At 47.5% G+C, this 12227-nt stretch overlaps 1 protein-coding gene across 1 annotated transcript in view; it reads left to right on the top strand.

Annotated features, from left to right (window-relative positions):
- Positions 1–12227, top strand: part of LOC120842143 (tyrosine 3-monooxygenase) — a 77945-nt gene that overhangs the window by 62015 nt on the left and 3703 nt on the right. Inside the window, exons 8-9 of the mRNA XM_040213173.1 lie at positions 10676–10821; positions 11499–11634. Of these exons, the coding sequence (XP_040069107.1) occupies positions 10676–10821; positions 11499–11634 (282 nt within the window). The remainder of the gene's footprint in view (positions 1–10675; positions 10822–11498; positions 11635–12227) is intronic.

Below are 12227 nucleotides of genomic sequence, written 5' to 3'. Positions count from 1 at the left end.
GGGTTTTAAAGACAGCGAAGGGATAGTGGATTTCAAGACTGTAGAGATTACCAATCAAAGATTAAGTGAATGGTGGCAGAAATCGAGAGAAAACTAGGTATTTTCTTATTCACTGATGGCAAGGGGGTTTCATAGCCTTACTTTCTTTGCACTGCGGAGTGAATATAGATTTCACATTTAAATATTCTAAGCTTAAATGGTAAAACAAAATGGCTAGGTGGCGTAAGCTACCGCCCGATCCAAAGGGCTCAGCCGTATTCATCCATCCATCCATCCATCCAGGTGATCCCACCGCCATTTATCATGAAAAATTCTGGCGATATGTAAACTCGATGGACAGGAGTGACCCACCACCAACCGTCATAGAGGATCACACAGGAAATGTGGTACAGGATTTGATGGAGCATCTGTCGGAGTACCTGACAAAGGCATTTGAGTGGGAAGATGGTAGCACACCAGTGAGCGGACCTGATCAGAGTACCTTCAATGGCATATACAGACCCTGTTGAACCAGAGCAGCCAGAATCCCTAGAGCAGACAATCGCGCCAAAGCGGGAAATGGTGAAAGTCGTGCTTGACAAAGCCATCGTGCACATTGAAAAAAAAAAAAAAAAAAAAAGCACTGCACGCGGAACAGACGGCATACCTGCGACCTTGCTCAAATGCATGGGCAATGACGCTCGAAGGCAGCTGGCAAACATCCTAACCGACATCGTTGCGGGTAGTCCTATTCCCAAGGGTTGGATGCACAGTAGGGTTATACTGGTGATGAAAAGTGGAGGCAACAAAAAAAGGCTGAATGACTACCGTCCCCTCACAGTGACAACGTCATTTACAGGGTGTTTGCCCATGTTATAAAGGAATGGATGTGTGGCTGGGCGGAGGCAAACGCCAAACTGACTGAGCTCCAAAATGGCTTCCGCAGAGACCGCAGAGGATAACCTGTTCGTTCTTACGCAACTCGAGATTTTATATGCTGCTTCTTGGATGTAGCGAAGGCCTATGATAGTGTACCCCACAGGGTCCCTCATCCAATGCCTCAGGAGACTAGACATGCCCAGCCAATGGACGAACTTAATACGACGATTGTACGACGGAGGAGCTGTCACGGCTGAGTTTAGAGGCGTGATGTCCAGAGGGGTTAAGTGAAAAGGGGCCTGAAGCAGGGCTGCGCTCCCTCACCCCTCTTGTATATGTTGTACACGGGCGAGCTGGAACGACATCTCCTGAAGTCAGAGCTCCGTTTCTCACTCACACGCCTAGAAGAGGATTGTGAAACGCACTGGACATTGTCGGGCCTCAGATACGCTGATGTCCTCGTACTCTTTGCGAGGGACATGGAAACACTTCAAAAGTTGGTAGACGTCTGTGAAGAAGAAATGGCACTACTGGGACTGAAACTGAATGTTTTAAAATCAGCGGTAGTGCAGTTCTCTGGAGACTACACAGAAAGCAAGGTGTTGAGGCTACAACAGGAAGCTGTCGCGGTGTCGAATCAGTACAGATATCTGGGAGTGACACTGACGAACGCGCCCGACTACTGTGACAAATATCAAGCATCAATATTAATATCAAAGGGGGCAAAACATCTTACGTCTGCGAATGGAGCGGCAATAGATACGTGATGGTGAAAGAACTATGGAAGGCTGTGCGGGTACCTGGAATTACGTTCGCCAATGAAATAATTTTTGTGTCACGCCTGATACACGAGCCTGGTTAGAGCGCCACTTGTCCCAGGCAACTGAGTGCCTGACACACTCAGTTGCCTGGGACAAGTGGCGATTGAGGCGATTCAGGGTGACGTGGGATGGTCGACTTTCGAAGCAAGGGAGGTAGCCAGCAAGCTTTGCTATCGAGGACGGCTCCTACACATGGATAAAAGTCCATGGGCCAGACGGACATTTGACTATTTGGGTCTCCGATGCCTACAGACACGGTGGGTGAAGCGCGTCTACCAGCTCCGCAAGAAAAACGTTTTTTTTAACCGACCCAGTTCGGGAAGACACGGAAGGCAAGTGGGCAAGGAGGGTGACAAGGGGTGTAGGAGGAGCGGAGACAACAGACTGGATGGAGGAGGCAGGAGTGAAGCCGACTCTAGAAGTATATAGGGCCCACAAGCATAATATCGGAGCTGAGGACTTCTATAACAACAGCCTGGGCAGCCGCCTCCTGTTTGAGGCGCGAGCAGGAGCGCTGCGGACACTGGCATATCAGCAGCGGTTCGACCCGACGATAATTACCATACAGTGTAGGCTCTGTGATCAAGACGCAGAAACAATCGAACACCTGGTCCTCCGCTGCCTGGCCCTGACGCCAAATTGGGAGCTAGCCGACACCCAAGCCGAACAAGCATCCAGCCATGACAGTGGACGGCAGGCGACGCCACCGGCGAGTGTGCACGGAGGCCATAGAGCTACTGCCACTACAGCTCCACAACCTACACAAGCGCCATCCTTAGCGGAAGCACTGGGATTTCAAGAGGCGGCCGACTCCGGAGCACACCCCACGGTGAGATGGGCGATCCGAAAAACAAAACGGCTGGAAAATTGGTAGAAAAAAAAGAGAATAATGTGAAGGCCGACACAAAGGAGCCCACCGGCTTGGACCCGATTAGTACGTGACCCCCCGTTCCAAAAGGGATAGCTACATTATCATCATCATCATCATCATTACCATCCTCATCACCATCACCATCATCATCATCATCAGACGTGTACATCAATGCGAAAAATCGTGTGTGGTGGCGCCTTCGATACAGTGGGGTATTTTTCTATATCCTGAAAGTGACGTCCTTGGCCTTCGCTTGTTTTTCTCTGCACGAGCTTTCTTTGCAACGCGCACGGCTGCGCCAGTTCTCGTGCCAGGAGGCCGGTTCCCTAAGCTCAGAGCTCACGTCTCCAGAAAATGTGGTCAGAACAAAACGCGAAAATTGCCTCAGCCAAATGGCGAGACACATGCACAACAAATCAACCGACTTGTTGAAAAACATAAAATTGCCTGTGCGCTGTTAGCACCCCGCGGGGATTTCGGAGGCCAATTACACGTATTTCAATGTGGTCAGATTTATATGACGGGCCGGCTCTTTCGTCGTGCATGTGTTTGGCTCTTTGGGGATTTTCAGGAAAAGGTGATGACGTGATAGACTTGGGTTTCCAAAATTCTAGCCTGAGGAAATAAATATCTAAAAAATCAAAACAAATGAGCTACTTTTTGGGCTGTCAGGTGTCTCATTTAGGTAACTGGGTGTTTGTTTTGACCAAAACCACGAAACTGGAAAACACAAAAAATGAGCCTCAGGTTTAGATCTTAAAGGGGCCCTGCAATGACCTTTTTACTAATTTTTAAATTGCACCGGACCTGAGCGCACTGAACGTAGTAACTTAGTGAAACTTCTCTTTTCTCGAAATTCCCTTTAGTTTAGAAGTTATAGGCAAATTAAAATTACAAAAACAAGCAAAAAATAACCTCCCCATGACGTCCTTGGTTGCTTGAGAGTGGCCGTGAACTAGAGGAGAAGTAGTGGGCTCATCGAGCGCTCACGGCTGCCGCACTCCGAGTCGACGGCGCAAGAGGGCGCCACTAAAGCATGTTCTCGATATGCTGTATGCAGCGGGCAGCAAGAGCGGCTTTCATTGCATTTGCTGCGCGATTAAAGGCTAATTCGGCATGACACTTCATTGGCCACAAACGACAGCAAACACGGGGTAAAGATCAGTTCAGAATGGGAGCTACATTGCGCTGCCACACCGCGAAACGGCCAAAACGCAAGACAAAGCTTTTCGCCGAAGGCCTTCGGAACGCTCGGAGCCGGTCGGATGCTCCTGCCCAAACGACCGCAGCGCCGCCGCGTACATCCTGGACCTTTCCGTGTCGGCGTCTGATCCCACTGCTCTTTTCTAGCGCGCCTTTTCCACCGCTTGGTGGCGGGTATGTCGACGGGTCATTTCTTGTTTCCGTACTTTATGAACTGCATTCGTTTCTTTTTTGATCAAAAATACTGAACAAAAACTACTTTTACAAATAAGTGAAACGGTTTGCGTCGCTTATATTTTGTATTTCGACTAAAAAGAAGCTTTTAGCGGCTCTGACCAGTAGTAAGCCCAGGACCAAAGACGTCAGATTTTGCGCGCTTTCGGTACCGTGGGTCGCCCTCGTCGGTGGAGGAGGTTTCCGCGTCGTCCGGTTAAAATATGACGCACTGATATTTAGTTACTCTCCCCGTGCCTGCTGGCTTGCCCGAACCCCAAGAGACGTGGAAACCGCAAAAAAGGTGGACGCTTAAATATGATTGCAGGGCCCCTTTAAGCTTGGTAAACCCAAAGTAGGACTGGTGCGGGAGTCATTAAAAAAAAAAAAAATGCCCAGGTTAAAAATGAAGTGGCAGCAATAAATCATAAGAATTAATTTTAATACGAGTTCAGTGATAAATGCGATGGTTGGCTAGTCAAAGATTCTGGGTATGTGGATAGCTTTTGCACAGAGTTTAAGCAATGTACCGGTCTTAATTTGGTGATTTAAGCGCGCAAGCAATGGTGAGCAAAAATGAAAAAAAAATGCAAACGGGTAGAGTTTGATTTTGTATAAAACATAGCGTAAGTACGCACATGGTACGCTGATTAAAACTGGAACAGCGCTACATTTTACACTAGCGTTTAGCGTATCGATAGCTAAGGGTGCATCGAAAACTAAAGCTTGTACACATATACTGATCAGGACGTTATGTTTGAATGTACATAGTACTATATTACCCTCAGGCTTGGTTTTAGTTGTCTCCCGATTGCTTACAAAAGAAAGAAGAAAGATCTCTGGGCTGATAGAAAACCTCCACCTGCTGACAGCTACCAGTCATCTCGGCGCCGATTGTACGTATTCACTGCATGGCCACGGTCGCGTGCTTAGAACGAGTTTTTCCCATGTGATTTTCGTACAATCGCAATTGTTCTTGACAAACAACATTGTTTACTGACGCAAGCGGCCTCTTGTGAAGTTTAGAATATTTTGTATTGATTGTGGCACACGTGGAATGTAGCATAGGGTTTTTCTTTTTTACAATCCGCGAAAAAGAATGCTCCTGGGTTATCACAGTCTATAATGCATGTAGCACACAAAAGAGCGCAAGCTGAATCGCAATAGGAAACAAAACAATAATAATAAACAGTGTGTAATTACGTGAAAACCGAGGGAATTGCAGGTTCTGCAGCGTGAGCTCCGTGCTCTGAACGAAGCTCGCACTCGCGCGTTTCTCCAGGTGCTCTGATCTGCGGTGCCACAACACACTCGGCCAACGATCCCCCACCGCACTCGGTTTAGCCTGTGAGCTAAACCGAATGAGCTACGCTTAGAGTATCGGAACTCTTTTCCCCGATATTCTTGTGGGCGCCGCCATCTTAGTGTTTAGTACAAATCAAACGCAACTACCGATCGTTATGATTCAAAAGTGCGACTTCCTCAGCATTAGTTTCAGTGTTAGAAAGCTCACGTAATATTGTTTTGCTTTGACGTGAACTGTTAAACATTTGTGATGGACGGAAAAGGGTTTCTTTTGATTTCAGATAAAGCTTCAGATAACTGACAACTATCATTTTAAACACCAAGATGTGTATGAAGCGTAGCTTATTTAGTGGCTCCAGTTTAGCCCGACCGCCTAGGCACAGAAAGAGAACGAACAGCATAACCTCGCGCTCTTGGCGATGCTACAGTGGCTTCATCAGCTCGTACCGTTGGCTGCTCTCTGAATCAAGGTAAAACAAAGGAAATATTCAGATCTTAGGGTTTTACTAGCCAAAAAAACAAAAATCACTTAAAACGCCCCGACAAAAAAACAAAAAATCTACGGGTTTATTTTGACTGATTGGAGGTCTTTTGACGTGCAACCGATATCTCAGATTGGCTTTCGTTAAATTGCGGGCACCTCGGCCGACATTTAAACCCGACAAATATGGATTCATGGGCCAGCGCGTTGGCTCAGAGACACTGAGACGTTTTAATGTCGAACCATTCCGACATGCAGAGTTTGATTGCGAAGATGATTTTGGCTAGTGATAAATAACATTTAAATGCTTTCGCATACTTGGCGGAATCCCAAATGGCGGAATCCCCTTCATGGCGCCTATTTCATTTGGATCACGTCAGGCATGTGTACCAACGTACAGTAGAACGCGCGCAAAAGCAGCTGCACCCGCAGCCTCGCGCTTGTTGTTCTGACATCTCTGGCTCGCTCACTGCGGGCATCCAGGCAAGATCCAGGCATCTGACACCCTGACATCTCGCGGTTTTTCTGTCTTTCACGTGGCGTTCCAAGCGGCACACGCCGGAAAATGCACATCAAGCTATTCTTGAGCACGTGTCGCAATCTAGAAACTGCAATTTGCCGTAACTGAATGGGAAAGGTTTAAGGTTTAATAACATTCTTAACGTGTTGTATATCAATATGGAAGTTCTGTAAAATATAATATCGAACGATGCTTCGTACTTTAATGTCTCGTAATTTTGATTAGTTGACGTGATTCCATACCATAAAATAATACCATTTTAATCTTTATTTTTTACTTTATACTATACATTATCTGTACAGTTTGGTGCTTACTTTTTTCATTCATTATATCCAACCGAACGCACACGTAAAATATCGTGGACAATGGGACGTCTAGGCTGTATGCTTTTTGGTTTTAACCGAAAAACACCGATAAACATCCGCCGGTGACCGAAATAAAGACCGTTGCAAGCGAAAAAAAACATGTTCCGAATTATTTTTTCCCAACACTGAAAAAGTCATACGGAAACTTCCGTCAAACGCATTATCTTTCCCAGAATCATGAACTTTTCCTGTCTTTCTCTTGTGACCTATGTGGTCTTGGACCACGTAGGTCACAAACGTATAAGACCGACACGCGGAGCGGCTCTGTTTACCAACACGGCCGGAAGGCCGCGCATGCGCGGTAGCTATGTGGGCAAAAGCAGCTCGGCTCTCCGTGTTTTCGCCATTGCGCTCTGTGGCATGCGCTCGTTGTTGACGTTGTAGGGACGCTTATATCTTTATTTATGCGTCGTATTTCCTCACAACGTATGTCTTATGCTATGCCCGACTATTTGAGCTCGTTGCCCGAGCCTGAACGGCAGCGGTATCGAAACAAACTGTGCGTGGACGGCGTTTACTACGAGGATCCGTACGACCGTATAAACAAGACCTGCTGGACTTCCGACGTAAAGTTGCTGCCACCGACGTCGATGGCTCACGTCGTCGTTTATTTAGTTTTTTCGCCAAGCCAGTTCACGGCCGACACGGTGCAGGCGTACACGTCTCTCGAGGTCTACGATTACTTCGAGTTGGTTCCCGCACTGCCGGCGGGATCAGCAGCCTGTGGGTCCGAGGAGGTGTATGTATTCATTAATTGATTAAACACACACAGCGTCTTCAAGTCAAGGTATGATATTTTCCCTGCCCTCATGACCACAAGGCATGACAAGCAGTAACGCCTTGTCCGTTCTGCAGTCTTGGCGGTTACAGGTTACATGTAACGGCGTTGTTGGTAACGCGTTACTTTTTTCAGTAACGTAGTAACCCACTCGTTACGTTTTCGACACAGTAACGGATAACGTACTTGTGTTACTATTTCAAGTAACGTAGTTACGTTACTCGTTACTACTTCCTAGGTCTTAAAGAAATTACACTTCAATTTTTTACGTGTTTTAGGCGTCAAGCCATGATTTTCTGTGCGTTTTTTCTCGAAAGTATTTAGGTGAAACCGTAAAAAGCGATAAAGTAATTATGTTCAGTTTCTGTATGAGCATAATGTTTCTTGATATATTACCTGTATCGTCAAAACCGTAAAATGTGTTAAATCATAATTTAAAAACGTAACGCAGAATCAGAAGTAACGTGCGTTACTTTTTATCAGTAGCGGTAACGCGTTCCTTTTATTTTTAGGTAACGTAGCTCAGTAACGTGTACCTTTTATTTGCAAGTAACGAGTAACGTATTTGGTTACTTTTTTTCGGTAACGCCTACAACACTGCCGTTCTGTCGGCGTTCTCCTTCTGCTGGGTAGCACGGGCGTAACGAGCCTCCAACGAGCGCTTGGCCGGTGCTTTGTGCGCGAACACCATGGGAACAAAATCCGGGTGGTCTCAATCAGACAACGGTTTCCCTGCACATAAGCAAGCCTCGGGACGGAGATTGAAATGGAAGCCGCACTTGCCTTCAAGAAAGTGTTTGCCGCACAAACGGTCGTTCGCGCGAGGCGACCATACTTTTCGATCCACGGATATTATGCACCTCCTATGCCTTTCAGAGTCTGCCGGGAACTTGTGGAAACTCACTCTGCTGCTTTTCTTGTACATTTTGGCGCAATTAACGGCAACACAGCTTCGCGGCATGCTGAAATGCTATGACGCACATGCGAAACGTGCGCGCTTTTGCTCACACCCCCCGGCTCCGCGGCGCGATCGCAGCGCCGCCGCAGCTCCGTGACGTCAAGCCCTCGTGTCGGTCTATACACCAACTCAACTCTCCTACGTCACGCCGCGGTGGTGGCGCGTCGGACGCACTTCCGGTCTGGGGCGGTGGGCAGAAGTCGCCGTGCGAGACATGAATTCTTGTGTTCTTTTCGAAGAAACCAGACAAAAAACCTGCGTTCTCGTCAAAATGCTGCGACGGGAGCTGTGCCAAAAGAGTCTGGAAAGGTTTTAGATCAGTTTTCATGTGTTTCTGCCCGCTCCGTTCGTCCGAGAATGTGGATAGTAGCCATGAAAAGGGCAAACCAGACGCTGTCGAACTACGATTGCTTGTGCGGGCAACACTTCGTGGTCGCCAGATGTATTTGTTTTGTTCCAACATGAACGAGAGAAAACCACCAAGTTGTCCTGGCCACCCGCGGGTTCAGTCCGTCTTCAAATTCACACGGCCGCCTGATCGTTCGAACTTTCGTCTGCTCTTTCGAACTTGTCTGCTTTTTGTCGTCTGCTCGTTCAAACAAAAGCGGCCCGTAGACCAAACTTTGACCCGGTGATTGCAATAAGAAATAATTGCAGGCCTTAAACGACTTAAGTAGGCTCGGTGTAAACAGTACATACAAGATGTCGATCATTGGTACCAGTGGCCATCACCGACTTGTTACGCTTTGTATGTCTCCGCTTCCGAATTTCAGTATCGACGTCAATCATCACCGCTACCTTCTACACTTTAGCAGCACGAGCGACGTCGCGACCGAAAATATCTAGAAGATTCTCATCGTGGTTTTGGCGTCCATTCTGTGGCGTTCACGCGAATGAATCGCCGCACGTCAAATTACTTACGCAAAGTTTAGCGGTGTAACGAGCCTTGATAGTTTCGCTCAGGCGATTAAAGTGGTAAGACGTTGCTATGGGGACGTAGATTCGACAATTCCAACGCGAAAAAGAGTATGTAGACTCACACAGACGCCGACAACGTGACATTCCAAAGGTTTGTGGACGCGGGACCCGGTGCTTCTTGCCCGCACTCCATTTCGCATGCGTTCGAACTGTCGTCTGCTCTTTCAAACTTGGCTGCTTTTTGTCGTCAGCGCGTTCAAACAACAGCGGCCCGTAAACCAAACGTTGACCTGGTAATTGCGATAAGAACTAAGTGCAGGCCTCAAAACACTTATGAAGGTTGGTTGGGGTAAGTAGGCTAAGTGTACACAGTAGATGCAAGATGTTGATCATTGTTACCAGTGGCCATCACCGATTTGTAATGCCCGATTCTACTTGCGGTTTTCAGTATCGACGTCCTCCATCTCAGCTAGGGTCCACGCTTTTGCAGCCCGAGCGACGTCGCGACTGAAAATAGCGAGCAGAATCTCATCCTTGGAGTCAGGCTTTAGCGCCCATACTGCGGCGTCCACGTGAAATAAATCGCCGCAAGTCACATTATTCACGCAAAGTTTTGCCTCGTTAATTTTGCTGAAGCCGCTCAAGTAGTCAGACATTGTTTGGAGGACGTAAAATCAACAATTCCAACGCGAAGAAGAGCACGGGGACTCCCACCGACGCCGAAAACAACGCAATGCAATGGTTTGTTTATGGGCGACGGCGGGCCTCTTGCCCACCGTCCACCGCGCATGCGCGGCGCCGGTGGCGTCCGCTAGGGGCGCTCCAGTTTGTTTGTAAACATGAGTTGGTGTATAGGACAGTAGCTTTGTTCCACTGTTGTCCAAGGTCAGCGGTCCTCCTAAGCCACCGACCTTGAAGATCACTATCACTGGCCCGAAAGGCCAGTCAGCGGTCACAGCTGGCCAGTACTGTTAGACGTTTTGGGGCTCCCGTGTCTAGCGCAAATGTTGAGCGGGTATTCTCGAAATTGCGCGTCCTTAACAGGAAGGAGTAAAGGACACGGGCCTAAAATGTAAGCACCGGTATTCTTGAAATAAATCAAAACAGATCGCTTGCACGGTGGGGTTGTATGTGATTGAATCCGAGTCTTCGCCGAAAGCTGATGCAGCTCTCGGGTCTAATACTCGTACATGCTCAAATAACGTGCCCAAATAACGGCGGAAGGGCAATGGCGCGTACTTGTGAGAAAGGTATAATGACTACGAGCTTCGTCATTCGCTGAGATGCTTGTATTGTTCCCTGATATTCGCTGTCTCGTGTACTGCAGAAAAATGAACACAGGTTCCTTTTTTTCTCGAGCGTTCATAAAATTATCTCCTGACAGGGGCATTGTGTACACGGGTATGAAGGCCCTTGTGGACACGCACGCGTGTCAGGAGTTTGTCGACGCCCTCAACACTCTGGAGAAAGAGCTGCACTACGGACCGGACAGTATACCGCAGCTGGAGGACGTGTCCAACTTCCTCAAGCGTGAGTTTCAACCGTTATCTCCACACGACTGACTGTCCTGCATAACTTATGTATTATTTAATGTTATACATGGCTCGCTTCGCATGCGGGCCGGTTCTTTTCTTTTCGAAGTCACCGTGGCTGGCCAGTGAACTGTATTGCTGGAGCCCGCTCTTGCTGAAACCACAGCCTATAACCTCGCAGAATTTGTCTTCGGAAGCCACCGGTTGTGCAGTCAAATTTCTTCCCTGTCAGATGAAGCGCGCGCGCCGCCACCGGCGAGCTGCGTCGTATTCCAGCGAGATGATGTCATGCCAATTGTGCTTCCCTCTCCACCGCCGTTGCCTAGACAACCCATTCGGTCACAACGACGATCACACGCCACGGACTGGCTGGCATTACGGTGCATAAACGCGTAGACCACCGTAAAAGATGTGTGGCGTGCTGTATCATATGCACTGCGGAAAACACTTCGCAAAACAAAAGCTAGGTATCACACCGATTGCCTAATGCATCTATGCGCGCTGAGTATTAGACGGAGCTTTGTTTGCTTTTGTAGCGGCGGTTCTTGAAAAAAAAGGTGTTAATTAGCAACAGGCGTATTCGGCGCATTCTCAACTTGTATTCGACTATAGCTAAAAACAACAACAACACTAACTGAGGAAACAGAAGCGGCTTTGAATCTGACCCTCCCGCAGGTCGGAGCGGCTTCACCTTGCGCCCTGCGTCAGGTCTACTGACGGCGAGAGATTTCTTGGCCAGCCTCGCCTTCCGGGTGTTCCAGTGCACGCAGTACGTGAGGCACAGCTCAGCACCGCAGCACTCGCCGGAACCGTAAGTTCCACGCCAAATTAGGCTTAAATCACCCTTTAGAGATAAGACTTTTGGATACAATTGTAGCTACTCGCTCGAAAAATAATTAAATTAGAAAGTATTTAGCAAAGTTTATTAAATTTACCTTCTTTTCTGAGGTCAGTTTCTCCTTTTTTACATATATAGTTTCTCAGTAATGGAGTATTTTTCATTGGTTAGAGATTAGAAAATAATGTTGCTCAGGTTGTAATAAAAATATACTGAGGACGTTTCAGAAATTGTTGTCCTCAATATTTATAGAACTGCAGGACTCCTAAGGACTGTTCCTAAATGTTTCATGCCTTTCCTTTCTACAGCGTGCTATTAATACTGCCCTGATATTTATCAATTAATAAACACTTCTCTCTTGAAAAAAAAAAGTTGCTCAGGTTTTCTAAAAAGACGTGGGTTATAGCGTTCTTAGCAGCGATGAGCGTTCGCGTGCACGCTGCCTCATAAACTTCTGTGGCCAATAAGGCGGCGTCATTAGCCGACGAGAAGGCCCAAGCACGAATCATGAAGCAGGATGCATGAACATAATGAGCCTCCAGGGTGCGTTTCTTAATAAACTTAGA

The sequence above is a fragment of the Ixodes scapularis genome, unplaced genomic scaffold (assembly GCF_016920785.2).
Source record: "Ixodes scapularis isolate PalLabHiFi unplaced genomic scaffold, ASM1692078v2 PGA_scaffold4__175_contigs__length_147842914, whole genome shotgun sequence".
NCBI classification, from domain to species: domain Eukaryota; kingdom Metazoa; phylum Arthropoda; class Arachnida; order Ixodida; family Ixodidae; genus Ixodes; species Ixodes scapularis.
This window is presented reverse-complemented; position numbering and strand designations above follow the sequence as displayed.